Source organism: Oncorhynchus masou, chromosome 11 (assembly GCF_036934945.1).
Source record: "Oncorhynchus masou masou isolate Uvic2021 chromosome 11, UVic_Omas_1.1, whole genome shotgun sequence".
Taxonomy (NCBI): Eukaryota; Metazoa; Chordata; class Actinopteri; order Salmoniformes; family Salmonidae; genus Oncorhynchus; species Oncorhynchus masou.
The window spans coordinates 58,509,994-58,535,845 of NC_088222.1; the positions used below are offsets into that span (position 1 = coordinate 58,509,994).

The 25,852-nt window shown below is 43.2% G+C and overlaps 1 protein-coding gene across 3 annotated transcripts in view; it reads left to right on the top strand.

The window, feature by feature from the left end:
- Nucleotides 1-3,133: 3,133 nt before the first annotated feature.
- LOC135548886 (14-3-3 protein epsilon-like) overlaps nucleotides 3,134-25,852 on the top strand; it is a 30,657-nt gene continuing 7,938 nt past the window's right edge. The window contains exons 1-7 of one of the 3 annotated variants that reach the window (XM_064978948.1): nucleotides 3,279-3,369; nucleotides 17,805-17,907; nucleotides 18,018-18,238; nucleotides 18,363-18,512; nucleotides 18,586-19,105; nucleotides 24,747-24,946; nucleotides 25,202-25,308. In XM_064978948.1, the coding sequence (XP_064835020.1) occupies nucleotides 19,027-19,105; nucleotides 24,747-24,946; nucleotides 25,202-25,308 (386 nt within the window). In that variant the 5' untranslated portion in view covers nucleotides 3,279-3,369; nucleotides 17,805-17,907; nucleotides 18,018-18,238; nucleotides 18,363-18,512; nucleotides 18,586-19,026. Of the gene's footprint in view, nucleotides 3,370-17,791; nucleotides 17,908-18,017; nucleotides 18,239-18,362; nucleotides 18,513-18,585; nucleotides 19,106-24,746; nucleotides 24,947-25,201; nucleotides 25,309-25,852 lie in introns of all 3 variants that reach the window. The other 2 variants (XM_064978949.1, XM_064978950.1) reach the window with 2 other exon arrangements.

Genomic DNA, 25,852 nt, shown 5'->3' on the forward strand with positions numbered 1-25,852 from the left:
TGAAGTGATACAATACACACTGAATGTCAAGATCTTATGTCAAGATCGCAGATTTTTAGAGAAACAACAAATGGCGGTACATATAAGTGTCTTATATCAGCTGAAAGCTTATATTCCCAGAGATAACATGAAGTGTCGTTTTGTTAGATAAAATAATGTTTCATATCCTAAAGTGGTCCATATAGCATGCACGATCGTTTTGTATTTCCTCTCGTTCAATTTGCAAAGAAAGAAATCTGAAAATCTCACCCTAAACGTTGTTTCAACGAGACAAATCACGTTTGAATCTATTCCTCAGATATCCTAGAAGGTCACAAGACTTCACGATTTCATTAGGCGTGTAGTATATCCTATAGGACACCATATTTGGTCAGAGAGCGACAACCTTCATGGCACGCCGATGACGCGGGCAGCCATCACTTGAACGACTGTATCTTTGCCAAATAAGCACCAATTGGGGTCAAACAAAACTAGCTAGATAGCCAATGAGCTGGGCTTTACGGGAGTATCCGGAAACCATGTACATGTCAAATTATGTGGCTACTAACCTTGTATGACAGCATGCCTTTTCATTTTGGACAAAATTATAAGGGTATTCAGAGTTATGAAGTTATGAAAACTGGTTGTTTTGCTAATGTTGAACTTATAATATGTCTACTAATACTGGAAAAGCTAAATCAAAGTCCAAGAATAAAGATTTGACAATATTCTTGCAGAAAAATGGAAAATGAATACAAATGTCTCCTTCACGATTTGCCCAAATGTACCTGGGGACTTCACACTAAAAGACTTGTAATTCAGTCATACTTTAAGTTATCCATCTGAAACTTTGCATATACACTATCGGAATTACAACCAGAGTGATGGCTAGAACTATGAGCTTTCTTTTGCATTTCAGAGATGGTGGTAGAAAAAGACTGGTTGGTTTTTTCTTTATATTTTCTTCTACCAGATCTATTGTGTTATATTCTCCTACATTCAATTCACATTTCCACAAACTTGAAAGTGTTTCCTTTCAAATGGTGCCAAGAATATGCATATCCATGCTTCAGGGCCTGAGCTACAGGCAGTTAGATTTGGGTATGTCATTTAGACAAATTTCTTCCTTAAGAAGTTTGTTAAGATCCCAGACGCTCAGTCTGAACATTACCATGCATTGCTTGCTGTATAGTTTTGGAAGCATAAGGATATCATATCAATGAGATACAATTTGTTATACACACCTTGATACGGTTAGTGTTCCCACACCGCCATATCTACATGTTACAGCGCTTGTTTACAGAAAACAGACAAGGAGGCGACCACCTGTGCTAATTAGTTATATAGCAAGCTCCCCCGAACACCTTTGTGTAAGTGCAACTCGCGGAAGTGTATTTTTGTCAGATGGAGACACCCATAGTTGTATGGATCTGTGCAAAACTGATACAGTAAGAGTATATTTTTTATTTTAAGAATTCTCGCTGATGAAAGACATGTTGCGAAAGGTGATTATTGACTTTTCTAAACGTTAAATACAGCGTCGGGATTGTAGTTCACATGAGGCAGTCATGGGAGAAGTCATGGCTGAGAACTAGGGGAAAAGCAAAAATCAAATCAAATTTGATTTGTCACATACACATGGTTAGCAGATGTTAATGCGAGTGTAGCGAAATGCTTGTGCTTCTAGTTCCGACAATGCAGTACTAACCAACAAGTAATCTAACTAACCATTCCTAAACTAATTTCTTATACACAGTGTAAGGGGATAAAGAATATGTACATAAATATATGAATGAGTGATGGTGCAGAGCAGCATAGGCAAGATACAGTAGATGGTATCGAGTACAGTATATACATATGAGATGAGTATGTAAACAAAGTGGCATAGTTAAAGTGGCTAGTGATATATGTATTACATAAGGATGCAGTAGATGATATAGAGTACAGTATATACGTATACATATGAGATGAATAATGTAGGGTATGTAAACATTATATTAGGTAGCATTGTTTAAAGTGGCTAGTGATATATTTTACATCATTTCCCATCAATTCCCATTATTAAAGTGGCTGGAGTTGAGTCAGTGTGTTGGCAGCAGCCACTCAATGTTAGTGGTTGCTGTTTAACAGTCTGATGGCCTTGAGATAGAAGCTGTTTTTCAGTCTCTCGGTCCCAGCTTTGATGCACTTGTACTGACCTCGCCTTCTGGATGATAGCGGGGTGAACAGGCAGTGGCTCGGGTGGGTGTTGTCCTTGATGATCTTTATGGCCTTCCTGTAACATGGGGTGGTGTAGGTGTCCTGGAGGGCAGGTAGTTTGCCCCCGGTGATGCGTTGTGCAGACCTCACTACCCTCTGGAGAGCCTTACGGTTGTGGGCGGAGCAGTTGCCGTACCAGGCGGTGATACAGCCCGCCAGGAGGCTCACAGCCCACCAGGATGCGGAATGCCACCTAGAGTTTGAAAGCTAACAATGCATACAGCCGACCTGAGATTATGACAGACTGATTGACTACCCATGGCTCACATGGCTGGTGAGAAGAGGTTAAAATCACTTGTATTTTTTTATTTAACTAGGCAAGTCAGAACAAATTTTTAAAAATTAGAAAAAAAGTAAGAACAAATTCTTAGTTACAATGACGGCCAAACCCAGACGACGCTGGACCAATTGTGCACTGCCCTATTGGACTCCCAATCACAGTCAGTTGTGATACAGCCTGCAATCTAATCAGGGTGTCTTTAGTGAAGCTTCAAGCACTGAGATGTAGTGTTTTAGACCGCTGCGCCACTCCGGAGTAGTATTATAATAACAGTATTGACTCCAGCAATGACAAGGAGTTGTGAACCAGAGCCATATACTAAAATATAAATATGTGGCCCTGATGTGTGAACCACCATTATTATATGCACACTACTTTATGGAGTCTGGTCATGCTGAGTGGATTATATTTAACTGAATCTTTTTAATACTGACCTGTGTTTCACATTGAATTTCCAACGAATTTTGGTTGACATACACATTGTCTTTCAATAGATTTTTGGTTGCCATATAATCACACCATAAATACATGAGATGAAATGGGTAGTGGCCAATAGCTTGCACCGGAGTGTGTGAGAAAGAAAGGTGAAGAGCGGGGATGTGGTGTTGGCGTGGATTGCGTCAATTTCCCGGATTGAGTTCGGACGCCATCTTTAAACCAGTGCTACCGGTAGTTAGATAGTGGGGACGCTGAGCTGCTGCTCCACCAGGAACCGCAGTCTGAGACAGACCCACGGTCAAGCCTCTCCTTCAGGCCGCACATTATCGACAGCCCGACCTCGAACACCATGGCAGATCGAGAACACTTAGTATACCAGGCCAAACTCGCCGAACAAGCCGAGCGATACGATGGTAAGGGCTAAGATTTACTGTCAATGCGGAGTATGTCCCTCATTCGCTTGTCTCCCTCTCTAGCGGGGGGCTTCGAGGAGCGGATGAGGTGGTTTGAAGATGGATTCGTTAACTAGCTTGTAAGAGATCGTAGTAGAGACATATCGTTGAAGATAGGGTTTCCTAACTAGTTAGTCATTGAACGTTAGTGGTTTGATTGAACAAATATATCAAGCGATACACATGTGTATTACTGGGTTTTCGGCTATTCAGTGATTGCATGGGCATGGGTGATATTCAGCCCATGCTATCTTGAAAGCCGTTGGTTGTTTCTGCTGGTGGTCCTGTTGTTCCGACTTCGTTGTTAGTTGTCAATGGATGTACTAACGTTAACGTAACTAGCTAACGCTCGTTAACAAGAGAGCATGACAGCTAACGAACGTGAGCTAAAATCTGTGGTAAAATGGCGGTTAACAATGGTTGCCAAATTGCAATAGCTACCGTGTCATGGGTAATGGTTAAGGTTACCTAACCATTTGTTCACAAATGTTGGTTATTTGATGAACTAGCTAGCTATTTTGACAGTAATGCCATTACACTAGAAATAGCGGCTTCGTTGCCTAGTTCGCTAACGTTAGTCTTGAAGCTACTTTGCTAGCGACTGCAGTTTTGCCAACAATTTTTCAAGGAAAGTATAAGTTACTTGAGTTTGAGGTTTAACGGTACCCAGAAATGTTGTAGTACTGCCACCAACTAGACTGAAATAGAACCCTCTTATACTTTGTTTGGAAAAAGTACGGTATTTGTTTCGCCCATATAAACCTTAACCAATTAATACCCCACCACCCTACTCCACTATTTAAACCTATCTAGTCCTACCTCTGGCTTAAAGGACGGAACACCAATACTCAACATACCCGGTAACTCTATTGACGGCAAATCATACACCCAAATACTTCTCTGCGTCTGCCACCACAACCTCTATTTTCTGCGACTTGTGTTCCATCCCTGCAGTACTGTTGATAACCATTGCTATGAACAAAACCAATCTTACTGAAGAATATATCCAGGGATGCCATGTCAAGTAAACATGTCGAAAACTATGACTATTCAAAACCTGCACCAAAGGCTTGAAAACTAGCCCCATTTGTTCCCACAGCAAGTAAGGAGTTGCCATATCTAAACCATTTTCCATAAGTTATCGAGCCAATTAAGATATCATTGTAACTTGTAACAACGTGAGAAGCTAAATTTAGTTTTCCTCAAAATAATTATTGCAAGCTATGCCATGGTGTAATAAAGGAATTTGAATATGTGACATGAGAACTGATGTCGCCCTTATTTAACTTGCTAGATAAATCCACATCCATTGATGGAAAATTAACTCGCTTGACTGCTATGATTAAGTAATACGGCACACGAGGGTATGGTATATGGCCAATATACCACAGTGGCCAATGGCCAATAACCACGACGCAATGCGGGGTGCCTGGATACAGCCGTTAGGTGTGGGTATATTGGCCAATATACCACAGTGGCCAATAACCACGACGCAATGCGGGGTGCCTGGATACAGCCGTTAGGTGTGGGTATATTAGCCATATACCACAAACCCCCGGGGTGCCTTATTGCTATTATAAACCGGTTACCACGGATTTCAGCCAATCAGCATTTGGGGCTCGAACCAGGTTTAAAATTGTAAGTTAGTCGCTTTTGTGCATTTGCATAACAATACATAAATCCGACAGGAGAGTTTGAGTGATGAATGTTGGACAGAAGATCTCAATCTCTGAGCAAGAAACACTTTTTTATTTTTTTTAAATCTTTTATTTAACTAGGCAAGTCAGTTAAGAACAAATTCTTATGTTCAATGACGGCCTAGGAACAGTGGGTTAACTGCCTGTTCAGGGGCAGAACAACCGTGTCAGCTCGGGGATTTAAACTTGCAACCTTTCTGTTACTAGTCCAATGCTCTAACCACTAGGGTACCCTGCCGGATGAACATAAAAAAATCTAATGTTGGGCTACTTTCCGGCAGTTGTGCTGATGTTAGACCTATAAACCTTTATAAATGGCCCATTTGCGAGATTGACTTGTCATTTCAATAGGCATAGGCTTCAGACTCAAATCTGGGTTTATGATTCTAATCAAATGTTGCCGTAGTTTGCTTCGATAAAGGCAGGTAGCCTATTGCCCCTGATATGTTCTTCATCTCATTTCAGGCGGTCTACAGTAGCCTAGACAAGATATAGGCAAGATGTAAACTGAACAATTCGCAGCTTGCTTAGTTCAAATTCACAGACAAATTTGTTCAACATGAATAGCGAAGCAATTTCGCAATAAGAAGTGCTTGTTTCCCCAATAGCCTGCTGGAATAGGCTACTGAGGATGGGGTCATGATTTAAATCACTGAATGAAATATTAATAATGTCTTAATGAACTGAATAGCCAGTGTTTATTTTTTACATTTGTTTTATCTGTAGCCTAATCTGACTACTTTTACCGTCAATCTAATGCGTTCATAATAACACAAGGCTAAGGTAAATTGAAGTTACAGGCAAAATGATTTGCAATGACTCCAGTGATATCATCATTTCAACATTTATTGTATCAAATGGTAGCCGACAATGGCATATACATTAATTGGCTATTTGATGGCCAACAAAGGCAAATGTATAATTCTCCACACACTGCCTGTCAGTTTAATTTAGGACTTTTCCCCCATAAAAAGAACCGTGCGAGGGTGTTCCGTAGCTTCCATTTAAAATGTCTACTCATGCAGCCCCCGAGACCCAAGAACTGAGCATGCATGAAGCACTTTGTTTGATCCCGTTTGCTTTAAGCAGTCAACATTAGAATGCAGTTTCAACCACCCCAGAGTAGATTTATATAATGCGCCCCAAAGTCATTTTCCAGTGCTTTGTCGCCATTATTTCTTGATGTGCATCAGTTCTAGAGTATTAATGTTTCATGGAAAAAGGTTTGAAAATAGCTGTCTCGAATAATGAAAATCAAAAGTCTACCTACAACTGGTAAAAAGTTGTCATAACGTGTGCACGTGCTGGCTGCTCTCTCGCTCATGTGCCTCAGCCAATAACTGTAGTGCTTTCTCAACACACACACCCCTCCGGCCCTCCCCTCCCCACCACTCACTCAGCAACAGCCTGTCTCACTGCCTGACAGTCAGGAGCAGTTCACAGTGGGGGAATTTTTTATATATATATATGAGATGCCGCAATGCAAATACCTGCGAACCAATACATTTTCACTCGCAACTTTTTCAAAGTAGCCCAATTAAGTGTGGAAACTGCAAACATAGCAACACTGTATATATCACTGGCCTTCTCTCCATATTGGTATAGATCTACTACTCACAAATCCTCTCAGGATCCCTCCCCCTGACCCATTACTTTCTTCACTGCCTCAGCATATGACACCCTCTGCACTACTCTAACCCTGGAAACCTCAACCTGCCTCTCTCACACTGGACATTTCTGATCCGAAGCCCCTTGGGCACCCCTACCATTAACACATACCTCTTCTTTTCCCAATGCTACTCATTCCTTTGTCTCATGCCTTTCTGCACACTTCTCACACATGGGAACCTCCCTCCTACACAGTGCGCCACATGCCCATAAGCTTGACACCTGTAACAACTAGGGATGCACAATATATTGGTGAACATATCGGCATTGGCCCGATGTCTAGTTTAACGCCGATGTCAAAGCTGACGTGCATACCTATATAACGTAATGACGCCATGTAAAATTTTGCGCTTCACTTGCAACATTCCTAACCTAGCCCACAATGTCTGCTGTGTAGATCGAGCAGTCATTTGAAAGAGTAAGACAATTTCAGCGACTTAACTCAAAGGCGAAATCCATTAATGGCAAGATAATGGTATTTATTGCCCTTGACAATCAACCGTTCTGATGTCTGTGATGTTGGCTTTTGCCGAATGGTCGAGCACTAGTGCACATTATCAAGTGTGCTATTTTTCAGATGTTGCTCTACCAAAGTTACACACTAATGGCGTCACTGCTAAAAAATAAACATTGCGTCACTGCTATTAGCATTATGACTGACATTTGAACCAGCGATATCAGCCCTGTGAGCATGCTGAGTCTGACAGCACAATGTGTCGTTGAGGATTTCGGACTGAGGATGTTGCATGTCGTGAATGTGCCGGTTTGTCATACCGCCGCTGCCATTTCAATGGCATTTGAGAACATGTTTGAAACTTGGAAACATGAACACACTAGCAAGCTCCATTCAAACAACTGACTCAAGATATATGCTCATCCACTGCGCCTGCAGCAGATGTGATACCCTCTGTCATGGCATTAAAACGCCTGCTCGACAAAGCGATTCGGTGGCATTCTCTCTACTGTGTCGCCACTATGCTCAACGCTATGTACAAGGACCGCTACTTCGATGCAGACAAGAAACGGGGTTTACGTAAAATGTTACATACGCAGCTGGACAAGATGGAAACGGACACAGTGACAGTGCGCACGGAGAAAGAAAAGCCATGGACAGACAGTGGTGAAGTTTCAGCTCTATGTCATGAAATCCTGGTTGAGAATTAAACGACTGAACAACGAAACAGCACAGCTCAGCAAGTAAGTGAAAGAAATAGGTTTTGATTATTATGTTTTACTGGTAATGGGGACATGCATAAAAGCCTCAACGTTTTGGTGTGTGTAACCTTTATTTAACTAGGCAAGTCAGTTAAGAACAAATGCTTATTTACAATGACTGCCTTCCCCGGACGACACTGGGCTAATTGTGCGCCACCCTAAGGGACTTCCAATCACGTCCGGATGTGATACAGCCAGGATTCGAACCAGGGCCTGTAGTGATGCCTCTGGCACTGTATTTGGCACATTATCTCATAGGATATTTCAGTTATACCGTAACAGCAATTTGTCTCATTTAAATATTTTTTTGTTTTGTTTGTGCTGGACTCCCAATCACAGCCTGGATTCAAACCAGGAACTATAGTGTTGCCTCTTGCGCTGAGATGCAGTGTCTTAGACCGCAGCGCCACTTGGGAGTCTGGAACGAAGAGGAACTGATTAAATAATTGAAGGTTAAGGTAGATAAACTTTTTAGAAAATATTTGTACTTCAAAATAATTAAAATAATAAATAATTATTCATGCATGTGGAGTCATTTAACAACAAGGAACAGATTTTAAAAAGTGATGGGTGCACACACTCAGCAGCCGCCCAGCAGTGCCGCCGTACAGCTGCGTTCAGCCGAGCGGGCACACTCAAACAGTGATGTCGATAAATCCGCTAAGTCTCTCTCTGGGGCAGCCTTAAAAAGTAGTGTGTGTGTGTGGAGTCCACACAGGTTTTCAAACCCAGATTTGCGGCCACAGAGCTCTGAGGGTTGGGTTTCCTGCTAGTTATCTTGCTATCTATTATCAACGCTAACAGTAAGCAAACGTTAAACTCAACATGCTAGGCAGCTAGCTAGTTAATGTTAATTGGCAGTTTTGTAAAATGTTGTAGCTAGCTATCTAACTACGATCGCACCAGCTAACTATGCAGCGATGGGTCTAACCCCCTACCATCAGGACAGCCTCAATTTGTCGGGGCATTAACTCTACAAGGTCTCAAGCATTCCACATGGATGCTGGCACATGTCAACTCCAATGCTTCCCACAATGCTTCCCATGTCCTTTTGTCTTTTCTTGATACACGGGAAACTGTTGTGCCTGGCACCTACTACCATACCCCGTTCAAATGCACTTCCATCTTTTCACTTGCCCATTCACCCCTGGAATGGCACACATACACAGTCCATGTCTCAAGCATAAAAATCATTCTTTAACATGTCTCCTCTTCATCTACACTGGACAAAAATATAACCCAACATTTAAAGCCCATGTTTCATCAGCTGAAATAAAATATCCTAGAAATGTTCCATTTGCACAAAATGCTCTCAGAATTTCTCCCAAATGTTGTTTACATCCATTTTTAGTGAGCATTTCTTTTTTGCCAAGATAATCCATCCACCTGGCAGGTGTGGCATATCAAGCATGATTATTACACAGGTGCGCCTTGTGCTGGGATCAATAAAATGCCATTCTAAAATGTGCCGTTTTGTCATCACACAATGCCACAGATGTCTCAAGCAGAGAAGTCGGACTTGGGTGACTGGAGACAAAACTGTTGGAAAACCATTCCAGCTGGTTGAGAGAATGCCAAGTGTGTGCAAGCTGTCAAGGCAAATGGTGGCTACTTTTTAAAGAATCTCAAATATATATTTTGATTTGTTTCCCACTTTTTTGATTACTACATGATTCCATGTGTTATTTCATAGTTTTGATGTCTTCACTATTATTGTACAATGTAGAAAATGGTAAAAACAAAAACCCTTGAATGAGTAGTTGTCCAAACTTTTGACTGGTACTGTAGGTCCATGATGTCTGGAAGCTTGGCCCTAGTGATGTACTGGGCCGTACGCACTACCCTCTAGTGGTTTACGGTCCGATGCCGGACAGTTGCCATACCAGGTGATGCAACCGGTCAGGATGCTCTCGATGGTGCAGCTATGTAAGTTTTTGAGGATCTGGGGACCCATGCCAAATCTTTTCAGTCTCCTGAGGGGGAAAAGGTGTTGTCGTGCCTTCGCTACTGTCTTGGTGTGTTCTGACCATGATAGTTTGTTGGTGACGTGGACGCCAATGAATTTGAAGCTCTTAACCTGCTCCACTACAGTACAGCCCTGTCAATGTTAATGGGGTCCTGCCCGGCCCTCTGTTTTTAAGGTAGTCCACAATCAGCTCCTTTGTCTTGCTCACATTGAGGGATCGGTTGTTGTCCTGGCACCACACTGCCAGTTCTCTGACCTCCCTATAGGCTGTTTCATCGTTGTCAGTGATCAGGCCTACCACTGTTGTCAGCAAACGTAATGATGGTGTTGGAGTCGTGCTTGGCAACGCAGCAGTGTGATGAAGCCGGTGACAGGTGGTCTACTCCTCAATATATCCTGATGAAGACAGCTTGGCTGTTGAAACGTTGGTATTACATTTTTGCATCTGAGCTCCTAGAGTGTGCGGCTCTCTTTTATTTTCAAGTTTCTACTCCGCTAGCCAGCACCTCGTCTTAATAAGTGTGCGTTTATTTTTCTTCTAGATCGGTCTACTCCTCAATGCCATTGGATGAATCCCGGAACATATTCCAGTCTGTGCTAGCAAAACAGTCCTGTAACGTAGTGTCCGCGTCATCTGACCACTTCTGTATGTAGCGATTCACAGCTTTACTTTCTGCTTGTAAGCAGGAATCAGGAGGATAAAATTATATTCAGAGTTCCCTATTGGAGGATGAGTGAGAGCTTTGTATGCATCTCTGTGTGTGGAGTTTGTGGTCGGGTTTTATTTTTTAAATGTATATATTTTATTTTTCTCTGGTTGCATGTGACATGCTGGTAGAAATGAGGTACAGAGGATTTAAGTTTGCCTGCATTAAAGTCCCTGGCCACTACGAGCACCGCATTTTCTTTTTTACACATGGCCACATAGCTTGTGCCAGCATTGGTTTGTGGTGGTAAATAAAAAGCTACGAAAAATAAGAAACTCTCTTGTTAAATAGTGTGGTCTACAGCTTATCATGTGGTCCTCTACCTCTGTCAAGCCGGCTGCATATTATCCGTGTCGTCGTTCAGCCACGACTCTGTGAAACATAAGATATTACCTTTTTTAATGTCCTGTTGGTTAGGATAGTCTCAGATCTTCCGTTTACCTTCCAGTGATTGCGTGTTGGCCAATAGAATGGATGGTAGAGGCTGGTTACCCACTCACTGAATTCTTACAAGGCACCCCGATCTCCGCCCCCTGTATTTCTGTCTTTTCAATGTCAGGGATTTGAGCCTGTTCTCAGAGCAGCAGTATATCATTGGCGTCGAACTCATTTAAAGAAAAAACGTTAGTCCAGTTCGAGGTGAGTAATCTTATTGTGATAACCCTAAGCTCTTTTTGGTCGTAAGAGACCTTATCAGCAACATTAAATAAGTTACAAACAATGCAAAATAGCACACAAAATAGCACAGTTGGTTAGGAGCCCGTAAAACTGCAGCCCCCCCCCGGCACCATTATAATTTCTATTGCAATGACTATTTCCTCAGTGGATGTCGCTACACATTTGGGCTCCCTATCCCCTATCATTGATGCCTGTTAGTGCCCAATTATGCTGAAGTGATCCTTCAAGCTTCTTTTTTGAGTGGATTCTGAATTCCTTTTGGGAGCCTTCCCTGTAGAATACCACCATCTTTCCTTGACAAGTGTTTTGATGTGGATCTTGACTCGAGTTGAGAATTGCCAGGGACCATACGAGATTATATCTGTACTCAGGTGCTGATATGTATTGAGATTCTATATGTATTACAATTCGATACTGTGATTTTTAAGATTCGATGTTCCAAACATATTGCTCACATATCTGTTGCAGAGTGACAAGAAAGCCATGATAATGAGTTTAGATTAGTCATAGAAATAAAAGTACATAAAACAAATTGCTGCCCTATTTAAAAAAAAAAAAAGAAGAAAAAAAAAGATGGAGAACAAGCTATGAAGGAAAATAAGTAGGCACAGCCAACGAGTGCAAAATAATATTGCAATATTGTCAAAACGATATAGCATCAATAATATTCCGACATGAATTTTTTTTTTTTTTTTTCACTCGTCTTGAAGATTTTTTTTCTTCTCCTGACTTATTAGTACTTTAATTATCTGAACTGTACCTCTCTGATGACCCAGTTCATAAATTATGCAGACTTATCTGGGCTAAGACTTTCCCATGACGATGAATGCAGAGGAAGATGCCTTAGTTTCATTGAATTTTTTATTTTCCCCATTTAACATGACAGCAGTATTGCTGGGAAGGTACACTTAAGTGCTGTAGTAGTATCTGAGAGTTTTCTAGATTTTGATATCAAAGATCAGCAGTGCTACACATAGGCCATGCAGGTTCTTCTCTGATCTTTTGCCCTGCTATGAAACAGGATACTGTCCCCTACCAGCTCTAGCCTACAACCTCCCCCCACCCCTCATGTCCTTACGCCTGCTGAAAGAGGTCAATCACCTGGAGGGGCCGGCCACCCAGAGCCAGGATGATTCTCCCCTGCTGTGGAACAGGCCACTCCTCCTGAGCCCCCTTTGGCACAGAGGAATGTGCAAGGCGCATAGTGCAGCTGGGCTTAAGCCAGACCAGAGACTGAAAGGTATGTGCCTATGCAGCCACCCTGACATGGGGACCAAGGGACAGGAGGAGACGAGAGCAGCAGTGTGCTACTCTCTTATGTAAACCCTCTCTCTCTCTCCAGCCCAGGCGAGTCATCCAGCCCCAGTGTGTGTGTGTGCAAATAGATCACACAGGAGCTGCCTGCTTAGTGGGGATCTTTGCAAAGACTGTGCTCTCTTACCTTTCCCTCGCTCCCCTCATTGGTGCGTATTCTTTCAGGAAGTGCACTTATACACTGCTTCCAGCCACACCGGGCTCAGCAGTCCTGGTCTGTCACTCAACAGACCTGAACACGTTCCAATGTGGTGTCATAATGGTGGCAGTAACACCCCTGCCCCCATCAAACCTCAGTCACGTCTGTTCTCTTCTTTCTCCAGAGACTGAGTAGTATTCTTCTTTCCTTGCTTGATGGGTATTGATAGAACAGAGAGTATATTTTTTTAGACATCGATTGCTCTTGCAGTCATTTAAAATGTTAATTTGATTTTGTCGAGTTGTGCTAATCAAGGTGGCAGAATAGCTGAGCACAGTAATGTATGAAAGGCAAGCTGGTGCGAGTCTTGTTCATTCAAACTAGCTGAGATCTTCCTTTTCTTCATGTGTTCTCGATCACCCATGTCCCCCACACAGACATGACATTTCTACATTAAACGAGGCACCACACCCTAATAGTGTGAACCCTCCATTCTTAAATAGAAGTTTGGAACCACCAAGACTCTTCCTAGAGCTGGCCGTCCCGGCCAAATTGAGCAATCGGGGGAGAAGGGCCTTGGTCAGGGAGGTAACCAAGAACCCGATGGTCACGGACAGAGTTCCTCTGTGAAGATGGGAGAGAGAACCTTCCAGAAGGACAACCATCTCTGCAGCACTCCACCAATCAGGCCGTTATGGTAGAGTGACAAGACCGAAGCTGCCCCTCAGTAAAAGGCACATGACCGCCCGCTTGGAGTTCGCCAAAAGGCACCTAAAGACTCTCAGACCATGAGAAACAAAATTCTCTGGTCTGATGAAACCAAGATTGAACTCTTTGGCCTGAATGCCAAGCAACACGTCTGGAGGAAACCTGGCACCATCCCTATGGTGAAGCGTAGTGGTAGCATCATGCTGCTGGGATGTTTTTCAGCGGCAGGGACTGGGAGACTAGTCAGAATCAAGGCAAAGATTAACGGTGCGAAGTACAGGGAGCTCTATGATGAAAACCTGCTCCAAAGCACTCGGGACCTCAGACTGGGGTAAAGGTTCACCTTCCAACAGGACAACGACCCTAAGCACACAGCTCACGGCTCACTGGTCTTCTGCTGCAGAGATACTGTAGTGCTGCTGCTCTTCCTGGGCGCTGACTGTCGAGCATTGAGTTTCTGCAGCATGCTTTGTGGAGGTCTGCCATTGGCTGCTGTAGGTACACTCTGTCTCTAGAAGTCATAGGCTCTATGTATATGGCACACACTGTTCTGCCTGCCTGTGCTCCGCATGGCCACACAGTGCAAGACCCCATGCTTTCTGGGGGTTCCCCCTCAGTCCCATAAGCATTGGTATACAGCAATGGTAGTGTATTGTGTAACTGTAAACATATAGGGCTAGTACGGCAATATGTTATGCCGTAATTATTACGAGCAATATTTCTGTTCTAGCTAAGGACTGTTGTAACCACTTACTGTATTATAACACCCATATTGGACAGCTGCACAGCTCCTGTCATTTTCCTTGATCTGATTTACTGGTGTATCATTAAATGTGAAAGGCCCCCACCTGCAAGTTGCCTCACTTTGATTACACCAGCACTGTAATGGTGTCTCTTGACTACTGTGTTTTACAGACAAAAACCAAAAGTTATTTTATAAAAGAAATCTCCCAGACTTGGACACTGACGCAGTACTGAATTCGACGACGTTCTATGAGGGAAGATTCTAGAATTCCGAGACACTCCTCTGGTCGCTGGCTCAGCAGCCAACTGGGCTCTACTCCCACGGCCACGCCCATCTAGTGTTAATGTAGGTCCCCCCCCCCCCCATCTACGCTGGCAACTCCCCAGACACTCCATTAAGAGAGCTGGTGATGACCGGAACCTTTCACGGTGTCCATCTAATCTCTTCATACATCTAAATATGGAAGAGAAATGTGCCAGGAGACCCTGTTCTATACAGTGAGTGTAGTTGGCCTATGTGATCCGTCCTGATAGTCATTGTGTATGAAAACCCAGTGAACCGCTTTGGATTGAAGATAAATCCAACAATTTGATAATTTCTTAATGGTATTTAATAAAAATGGTAATTTACCTTGACAATTAGATTATTACACAAAAAAAATCAAAAACGTCTGTCAGGACCAATCCAGTTAATAACCCAAATAAAACTATCAGTAATCAAAGTGCAATCTGTGTACGTACACCAACAGATATGCTAAGAATATGTACAGCAGTAAATATATTAGTGAGCTTTGTCGAGAATCCAGTATATAACTACAGGCTGTGTTTTTGGGTCCTGTGTTCAGTCGGTAGAGCATGGCGCTTGCAACGCCAAGCGTCGTGGGTTCGATTATAAGTGGCCCCTACTTGTAAGTCGCTTTGGACAAAAGCGTCTGCTAAATGGGATATATTATTATTATTATTATTTTTATATAAACAGTATTTATAAAAATGCAATGTACAGCAGTAAGATAGTGTTTCCTCTGCCTTCATTTAAGTGTGGCGCTGCGCCACGACAGAATCATTGCCACCACACCTATTTCTACCAAACATAGTTTCTGTGGAGCACATCGGCTTTTCTTGGTAAATAGATCATCTGGCTTCAACACAGTTATGAAGGTTACTTAGCTCTTTGAGCTGTGGCAGGCAGCCTGCAACTCGAGAAACACAGCGTACCAGGGACCAGTGCGCAATACAAAAGCTCTGTGTCGCGAAACACAATTCACTTGAATCACCTCAGTGTATCCGTGTGAGAAACTGCAAAAAAGGTATGTTAGCTTGTTTGTTTGACTATCATTAGCCAGCCAACTAGTTAACTACAAACTATCTGTAACCTAAAAACTCTACTAACATCATTTAATTCTAAGTTGAAGTCAGAAGTTTACATGCACTTAAATTGGAGCCATTAACTAGTTTTTCAACCAAAATGTTCTTGTTAACAAACTATAGTTTTGTCAAGTCGGTTAGGGCTTCTGCTTTGTGCATGACACGTCATTTTTCCATCAATTGTTTACATACAGATTATTTCATTTATAATTCTAGTGGGCCAGAAGTTCACATACACTAAGTTGACTGTGCTTTTAAACAGCTTGGAAAATTCCAGAAAAGTATGTCATGGCTTTAGAAGCTTCTGATAGGCTAATTGACATCATGTGAGTCAATTGGAGGTGTACCTGTGGATGTATTTCAAGGCCTACCTTCAAACTCAGTGCCTTTTTGCTTGACATCATTGAAAAAAAAAAAAAAAAATCAGCCAAGACTTCAGAAAAAATTGTAGACTTCCTTGGGAGCAAATTCCAAATGCCTGAAGGTGCCACATTCATCTGTACAAACAATCGTACGCAAGTATAAAACACCATTGGACCACGCAGCCGTCATACCGCTCAGGAAGGAGATGCGTTCTGTCTCCAAGAGATGAACGTACATTGGTGCAAAAAGTGCAAATCAATCCCAGAACCACAGCAAATGACCTTGTGATGCTGGAGGAAACAAAAGATACTTTTGTGTATATATATCCACAGTAAAACAAGTCCTATATCGACAACCTGAAAGGCTGCTAAGCAAGGAAGAAGCCACTGCTCCAAAACCACCATAAATAAGCCAGACTACGTTTTGCAACTGCCCATGGGGACTTTTTGTAGAAATGTCCTCTGGTCTGATGAAACAAAAATAAAGCTGTCTGGCCATAATGACCATCGTTATGCTTGGAGGAAAAGGGTGGTTGCTTGCAAAACGAAGAACACATCCCAACCCTGAAGCACGGTGGTGGCAGCGTCATGTTGTGGGGGTGCTTTGCTGCAGTAGAGACTGGTGCACTTCAAAATAGATGGCAACATGAGGAAAGAAAATTGTGGATATATTGGAGCAACATCTCAAGACATCAGTCAGGAAGTTAATGCTTGGTTGCAAATGGGACTTCCAAATGGACAAGGAGCCCAAGCATACTTCCAAAGTTGTGGCAAAATTGCTTAAGGACATCAAAGTCAAGGTATTGGAGTGGCTATCACAAAGCCCTGACCTTAATCCTATAGAAAATGTGTGGGCAGAACTGAAAAGCGTGTGTGAGCAAGGAGGCCTACAAACCTGACTCAGTTACACCAGCTCTGTCAGGAGGAATGAGCCAATTTATTGTTGTGGGAAGCTTGTGGAAGGCTACCTGAAACGTTTGACCCAAGTTAAACCATTTTAAGGGCCATACACTCAATTATTTGGTAGCATGTAAACTTCTGACCCCCTGGGAATATGATGATAGAATTAAAAGCTAAAATAAATAATTCTCCCCACTATTATTCTGACTTGTCACTTTCTTATAATAAAGTGGTCATCCTAACTTACCTAAGACACGGAATGTTTACTAGGATTAAATGTTAGGAATGGACTTTAAATGTATTTGGCTAAGTTGTATGTAAATTTCTGACTTCAAATGTATAATATTGCTGCCACAATTGAAAACTGTAAGGCCAGCAATTGAATATCCACAAGTAACATTATGTTGATGATAGAAACATGATTTTTCTAACGTTTCTATTCTAGCAAGTTAGCAAGGTAGTTTGTTTGGAACTGTATCATGTGAAAGAAAGATGCATCTGTCTTCAATTAGATGTTTTTTTCTCAGGCGAGTTAATTGAAATCTTGTTAACTAGCTAACGTCAAATCAGTCTTATTTTTATGACACTTTTTTTAGTGAGTTATCCCTTTTTTAAAAAGCTTAAGCTATCCTTTTTATAATAAGTGTGTGACTTTACTAGACCTAGACGAGGCAGAATCCCGGGAGTGAGTTCGGGATGCATGAGGGACAAAATTTAAGAGGAGAGGAAAACCAGGAGGTAGATGGAGTAAGGCCAAGTGCGCGCTACCGGCAATCCAGATGTGACATAAAATTGACAGACTGAAGCCGTGGCTATATAATACGCCACATGGTTAGTCAAATGTCCTTTTAATAAATGTAAATTTAAGGGCTAAAAATGTTTGCATATTTAGTCTGTAGCATTATGTATTTATTTCTGAGCCAACTCCACCAGGACCTCGATGGCCCAATGGGTTTCTGGGTGCATTCAACATCGTGGAGGAGAGGGAGAAGCCAGGTGGACAAGACCAGGGTGCAGTTCTGGGTTCAGAAAGGAGGTAAAAACATTTGTTTTCAAATGCTGTGATTAAACCAATGTTACATCCTGTGTGTTGGATCCACTAAAACAGCTATTAATCACTTATTTTCTGTTTTGCGCTGTAATTAGGTAATGGATCCATATCCTGTTGGCCTTCAGACCGGAGGTTCCAACACCGGTATATTCTGGGGGCCTTCAGTCTGTTGGGACCTCAGCCTGCTTTCTCTAGTGAGAGGATAGACACCTTTAACCTGACCCTCTTCCCCAAGCAGTTCTTGCAACCGCCAGAGGCTGCTGTGCTGCAAGAGTGGTTGTCTTACACGCAACATGTGTTTGTTGGAGCATTCAAGGTATGGCTTTGAGTGTGAGTCTTTTGAAGAGAACATTTTAGGCCAGTGTTGCCCAACCCTTTTTCCTGTTGAACGACCACTCTTCTTTAATGTTGAATATCTTTTTGTTTTTAATGCATTTCAGGGGTTGGACCAGATGATGACAATGACAAAGCTGGCCTTTCAGTTTTGAGTGGAGGCTATCTACACTTGCCTTATCCAGCTGGCAGCAATCGCACTGACTATACCAGTGTCTTCCGTTAATTGTGAGAGGGACTTCTCTGCAATGGAACGAGTAAGAACATTTAAATGTGGAAGTAGATCCTCTTTGTCCCAGTCCCCCTCTTATTATTCTTTTGTTATTGCAGGTCAAAACAGACTTGAGGAACAGACTGCAGGGAGAGCATCTAGCCGTCTGCATGCGGCTCTGCATCAACACCCCCCCAATCAAGCAGCTCAATTACAGGAGGGAGTTGGAAATCTTTTTCCAAAAGCCCAGAAGAATAAAGTGCTCTGACAAAGGCTGTTACCTAAGTCAGAACTAGGTTTTTGTCAGAACCAGGAAAGAGATTTCCAACACCCTCCTTTTGTGATGAACATGAATCAGGGGACTCTAATTCATGTTCCTCTGTTAATTTTGTCAATATAAACTTTTTTAATTCAGAAAGGTCTCTGTGTTTCTTTAGATAGCTGCAGCACTCAACCTTAAGTTGCATCCTGTATACTATAATCATTTTACCAATATGTTATTGAGAACTTTCTAGAGGTAGGAATATATTTAAGATGGTTTGAGTGTTTTCCCCTTTGAAATGCCACCAGAATCAAGCTTTTCAGTACTTGTTTTGGGAGAGAGGACCCCGGAACACATGAGAATGAGCTATGTGAAGAGTTGAGTATATGAATAAGAACAGTATTTAATCCAGTATATAAATAATGTAACAAAAATGTAATAGATGTATTAGAATGAGCAATATGAAAGGGAAAGGAAGAACACACTATGAATACAGCGTTAACGACAGTATAGAGGAAACGGTCCAGTGTTTAATGTTTCTATACAATGCTTTCGGAAAGTATTCAGACCCCTTGAGGAAACAAAAATATAATCCATCTACACTACCCCATAATGACAGTGAAAAATGTTTTTTTTTATTTTCATGTTTGCAAATTTATTAAAGAAAAAAATGAAACCTTATTTATGTAAGTATTCAGACCCTTTGCTTTGAGACCCTAAATTGAGCTCAGGTGCATCCTGTTTCCATTGATCCTTGAGCTGTTTTTACAATTTGATTGTAGTCCATCTGTGGTAAATTCTATTGATTGGGCATGATTTAGAAAGGCACACACCGGTCTATATAAGGTCCCACAGTTGACAGTGTATGTCAGAGGAAAAATCAAGCCATGAGGTCGAAGGAAAGGCACAGATCTGGGGAAGGGTACCAAGAAATATATTCAGCATTGAAGGTCTTGAAGAACACAGTGGCCTCCATCATTCTTAAATTGAAGTTTGGAACCACCCAGACTTACTAGAGCCCGCCGCCCGGCCAAACTGAGCAATCGAGGGAGAAGGGCCTTGGTCAGGGAGGTAACCAAGAACCCGATGGTCACGGACAGCTTCAGAGTTCCTCTGTGGAGATGGGAGAATCTTCCAGAAAGACAACTATATCTGCAGCACTTCACCAATCAGGCCTTTATGCTAGAGTGGCCAGACGGAAGCTGCTCCTCAGTAAAATGCACATGACAGCCCACATGGAGTTTGCCAAAAGGCACCTAAAGTACTCTGACCATGAGAAAGATTCTCTGGTCTGATGATGGCAAGATTGAACTCTTTGGCCTGAATGCCAAGCGTCACGTTTGGAGGAAACCTGGCACCATCCCTACGGTGAAGCATGGTGGTGGCAATATCATGCTGTGTGGATGTTTTTCACGGGCAGGGACTGGGAGACTAGTCAGGATTGAGGGGAAAGATGAACGGAACAAAGTACACGGAGATCCTTGATGAAAACCCACTCCATTGTGCTCAAGACCTCAGACTGGGTCTAAGGTTCACCGACCCTAAGCACACAGCCAAGACAATGCAAGAGTGTCTTCAGGACAAGTCTCTGAATTACCTTGAGTGACTGAGCCAGAGCCCGGACTTGAACCCGATCAAATATCTCAGGAGAGACCTGAAAATACCTGTGCAGCGACACTCCCCATAAAACCTGACAGAGCAGAGAAGAATGGGAGAAGCTCCCCAAATACAGGTGTGCCAAGCTTGTAGGCCAGAAACTTGTTTATTGAACGTGTTTCCAGTGCTCCAGAGGACAATGTTGGTGAGTTTTACACCATTCCGGCCATTTCATGAAGCTCCCGACAAACGGTTGTGCTGACGTTGCTTCCAGAGGCAGTTTGAAACTCACTAGTGAGTGTTGCAACCGAAGACACACGATTTTTATGCGTTCCAGCACTCGGCGGTCCCGTTCTGTGAGCTTGTGTTGCCTACCATTTCGCTCTTCAACTGATCGCTACCCACCCGCCCGTCGAGAATCACTGCTCTGGACGGTTCTGACTTAGAATATGTCGACAACTACAAATACTTAGGTGTCTGGTTAGACTGTGAACTCTCATTCCAGACTTACATTAAGCATGTCCAATCCAAATTTCAATCAAGAATTGGCTAACTATTTCGCAACAAAGCATCCTTTACTCATGCTACCCAACATACCCTCATAAAACTGACTATCCTACCGATCCTAGTCTTCGGCAATGTCATTTACAAAATAGCCTCCAACACTACTCAGCAAACTGGATGTAGTCTATCACAGCGCCATCCGTTTTGTCACCAAAGCCCCATATACTACCCACCACTGCGATCTGTATGCTCTCGTTGGCTGGCCCTCGCTTCATATTCGTTGCCAAACCTACTGGCTCCAGGTCATCTGTAAGTCCTTGCTAGGTAAAGCTCTGCCTTATCTCAGCTCACTGGTCACCATTGCAGCACCCACCCGTAGCACTCACTCCAGCAGGTATATTTCACTGGTCACCCCCAAAGCCAACTCCTCCTTTGGCTGCCTTTCCTTCCAGTTCTCTGCTGCCAATGACTGGAATGAATTGCATAAATCACTGAAGCTGGAGACTCATATCTCCCTCACTAACTCTTAAGCATCAGCTTAAGCACTCTTAAGCATCAGCTGTCAGCAGCTTACCGATCATTGCACCTGTAAATAGCCCATCTGTAAATAGTTCCTTTTCACCCCAGTATCTCTACTTACACATTCATCTTCTGCACTTCTATCACTCGTGTTTAATTGCTAAATTGTAATTATATCGCCACTATGGCCTATTTATTGCCTTACCTCCCTAATCTTACTACATTTGCACACACTGTATATAGACTTTTTTATTGTGTTATTGACTGTACGTTTGTTTATCCCATGTATAACTGTTGTTTGTGTCGCACTGCTTTGCTCAATCTTGGCCAGGTCGCATTTGTAAATGAGAACTTGTTCTCAACTGGCCTACCTGGGTAAATGAAGGTGAAATAAAAAAAACATCACTTATATTTGACCGGGGCAGCTCTAGCAGGGCAGAAATTTGACATTGAAGGCGGCATTCCATGAAGGTGCCACGTTGAAAGTCCCTGAACTCTTCATTAAGACCATTCTATTGCCAATGTTTGTATATGGAGATTGACATTGCTGTGTGCTCGATTTTATACACCTGTTAGCAACGGGTGTTGCTGAAATAGCCGAATCCACTAATTTGAAGGGGTGTCCACATTTTGTATATATATTGTGTACTTGAATGGGAATATTGGCCGCCGTCTTTGTAGTAATGAAAAGTTAAAATAAATTAAATTATAAAGGTGTATGAATGGACAAAGCCATCGATCATTTGACACCATTCATTCCTATGTTTAGACTCGATAGCGCATTGAACTGTCGGTTAACATATTAGATGCGCAGTTTGTGCTCCTCCATGAAGTGACGTTTCAGGATAGCTCAGTGCTGCCCCATCTCATTGAGTAACTCAAGTTGAAGGCCTGACCGTGGCACTGCAGGCTGCCATTAGCAATTAAATTATCCGTAACTTCTGTATGCGATTACATTTTTTAAATAATTTGTTTGTTTTAAATAATCTGTTCAAGGACATATATCAGGTGTATTAGAACCAATTTTTGGCACCTTGATTGTCTTCTAAAATGTGTTTATTTGTATAAAGATTGACCACGTCATTTTTCCCTTCTATAATGGGGATCTTGTTTTCTGCTAACAATGCCCGCAGTACCACTGTCGGCCTTGAACTTCTGTGGAACCAGGTCTCTCAACTGAGACTGCTCTGCGGTCTGTCTCACGAATGCTCCCCTCACTGCCAAAGCTGACGCTCTTGCCTCTGTTCTCATCCTCCTAGATCTATCCACTGCCTTCGACACATGAACCATCAGATCTTCCTCTCCACGCTCTCAGGGCTGGGTGTTTCAGGTTCTGCACTCTCTTGGGTTGCATCCTACCTGGCAGGCCGCTCCTATCAGGTGACGTGGAGAGGATCTGTGTCTGCAGCACATGCTCACAATATTGGTGTCCCCCAGGGCTCGGTTTTAGGCCCTCTGCTTTTCTCTATACACCAAGTTACTCGGCTCCGTCATATCATAACATGTTCTCGCCAAGCATTGCTACGCGGATGACACTCAACTATTTTTCTCCTTCCCCTTCTGAACCCCAGGTGGCACACCCAGGTGCCTGGCAGATATCACTGCTTTGATGTCGGCCCACCAACTCAACCTCTACATGATTGAGCTGCTCTTCCTCCCGGAAAGGCCTGCCCGCTTCAAGACCTCTCTTCACGGTTGACTACTCCACAGTTGTCCCCCTCCCAGAGAGCAAAGAATCTGGCATGACCCTTGACATCTTTTGTTCTCTGAAAGAATCAAAGCGGTGACTCGCTCATGCAAGTTCGTGCTCCACAACATCCTTAGTGTTCGACCCCACCTCACACAGGAGGCAGCGTAGGTCCTCATCCAGGCACTTGTCACCACCTTCTGGACTACTGAAACTCGCTGTGAGCTGGGTTCCCCGCTTGTGCCATCAAACCCCTTGCAACTTATCCCGGATGCTGCAGGCGGCCTGGTGTTCACCTACCCAAGTTCTACCATGTCACCCTGCTCCTCTGCACACTCCACTTGCTTCCAGTCGAGGCTTGCATCCACTACAAGACCATGGTACTTGCCTACGGAGCAGCAAGAGAACTTGCATTTCATGAACAAACTGTCACATTTGACTTTTTCCCCCCTACTAGCACTGACTTTGATAACTACGTTGAGGAAAAATGTACTTACTATCAGTGAGATACTTGTGTACATGGGGACACCCCTTCAAATATGTGAATTTGTTTTTTTTTTCAGCCACACCCGTTGCTGGCAGGTGTATACAGTCGAGCACACCGCCATGCATTCTCCATAGACAAACATTGGTAGTAGAATGGCCTTACTGAAGAGCTCAGTGACTTTCAAAGTGACACCGTCATAGGATGCCACCTTTCCAACAAGTCAGTTCATCAAATTTCTGCCCTGCTAGAGATGCCCTGGTCAACTGTAAGGGCTGTCATTGTGAAGTGGAAACGTCTAGGAGCAACAATGCCTCAGCCGCGAAGTGGTAGGCCACACAAGCTCACAGAACGGGACCGCCAAGTGCTGAAGAACGTAGGGTGTCAAATTCGTCTGTCCTCAGTTGCATCGCTCACGACCGAGTTCCAAACGGCCTCTGAAAGCAATGTCAGCATAAGAATTGTTCGTTGGGGGCTTCATGAAATGGGTTTCCATGGCCGAGCAGCCGCATACAAGCCTAAGATCGCCATGTGAAATGCCAAGTGTCAGCTGGAGTGGTGTGAAGCTCGCCGCCATTGGACTCTGGAGCAGTGGAAACGTCTTCTTTGGAGTGATGAATCACGCTTCACCATCTGGCAGTCAACCGTCGAATCCTGTTTCAGCATGACAATGCCCCCGGGCACAAAGTGACGTCCATACAGAATTGGTTTGCTGAACGGTGTGGAAGAAATTGACCGGCCTCCACAGAGCTCTGACCTCAACTCCATCACACACCTTTGGGATGAATTGGAACGCCGACTGCGAGCCAGGCCTCATCGCCCAACATCAATTCCCAACGTCAGCTGCTCTTGCGGCTGAATGGAAGCAAGTCCCCCCAGCAATGTTACAGCATCTCGTGGAAAGCCTTCCCAGAAGAGTGGAGGCTGTTATAGCAGCAAAGGGGGGGAACCAACTCCATACTAATGCCCATGATTTTGGAATGATATGTTGAACGAGCAGGTGTCCACATACTTTTGGTCATGTGTATGTGGTTGTCCAACCAAGCCATCTTAAAATGAATGCACTAACTAAGTTGCTCTGGATAAGCGCTTCTGCTATATTATTAAAATGTTTAATTATTGCAGCCAGCAAGCAACTGACGATCCCCAGAACAGACTTCCTACCTTATTGAAAACGGGGTGTGTGATGGTTGAGGTTCATTCTTTTCTCTCTCCCCCTCTCTGTCAGAAATGGTGGAGTCCATGAAGAATGTGGCTGGCATGGACGTGGAGCTGACGGTGGAAGAGCGGAACCTGCTGTCGGTGGCGTACAAAAACGTGATCGGAGCCAGGAGAGCATCCTGGAGGATAATCAGCAGCCTCGAACAGAAAGAAGAGAACAAAGGAGGCGAAGACAAACTAAAGATGATCAGGGAATACAGGCAAACGGTGAGCCACCGGGACGGCGGTAGGAGAAGAATAGAATCGCCTTGCTGTCGAAATGTTAGTTACGTAATACATGTAGACCTATCGCATCGGAGGGATGGTGTGGGGCTCCTTTCAAAGTAGAGGTTAAGACTCAGGTCCTCTTTTAATCTTTTGAAGAGGTCAATGGTTATGTAAAAATGAGACTTCATAGTTGAGATGTTTTTTCCCATTCTCGAGTTTGTTGAAAACTGGTTGTGTGTGTTGTCTGCTCTGCAGGTGGAGACTGAGCTAAAATCAATCTGTAAGGACATTCTGGATGTACTGGACAAGCACCTCATTCCAGCTGCAAACACGGGAGAATCAAAGGTTTTCTACTACAAAATGTACGTCTGTGGTTGGGAGATATCTTCAAAAACTATATACCAGCGAGTATGTACGCCCTGCCCTGACTGCGGATTGAGAAAAGGCTGCCGTGGCTTCTCAGTGCAGCATTGTGGTGGCTTCTCAGTGCAGCATTGTGGCCGTTGCTCACACAACACTCGCTCTCTGGCAAGCAGAGCGTAAAACCTCTTATCTAAGCTGTAAAACAACAGCTACTCTGCATCTGTTTTCCACACTTTTCTGTGAAGTGTGCACTTGTGCGCAACCTTGAGCTTGGCCAATACACCCAAAATTATCAACACTGACCATACCAATCACTTATCTCAGACATTTTGCTGATGTCATTCATTACAATAAGCAGACTATACTAGAAAAATGTGACATTTTCTAATATGGGTGACTGTTAATGGGACAATTGATGGCTACAACCATCAAACTAGTAGGATTAACATTTGGGCTGCGCTGAAATGTGTTATATTTCCTCTCTGTTAAAATGAGCAAAACATTCTTCTATCCAAAGTGTCTTCAACAAGGACCTGAGGGCTG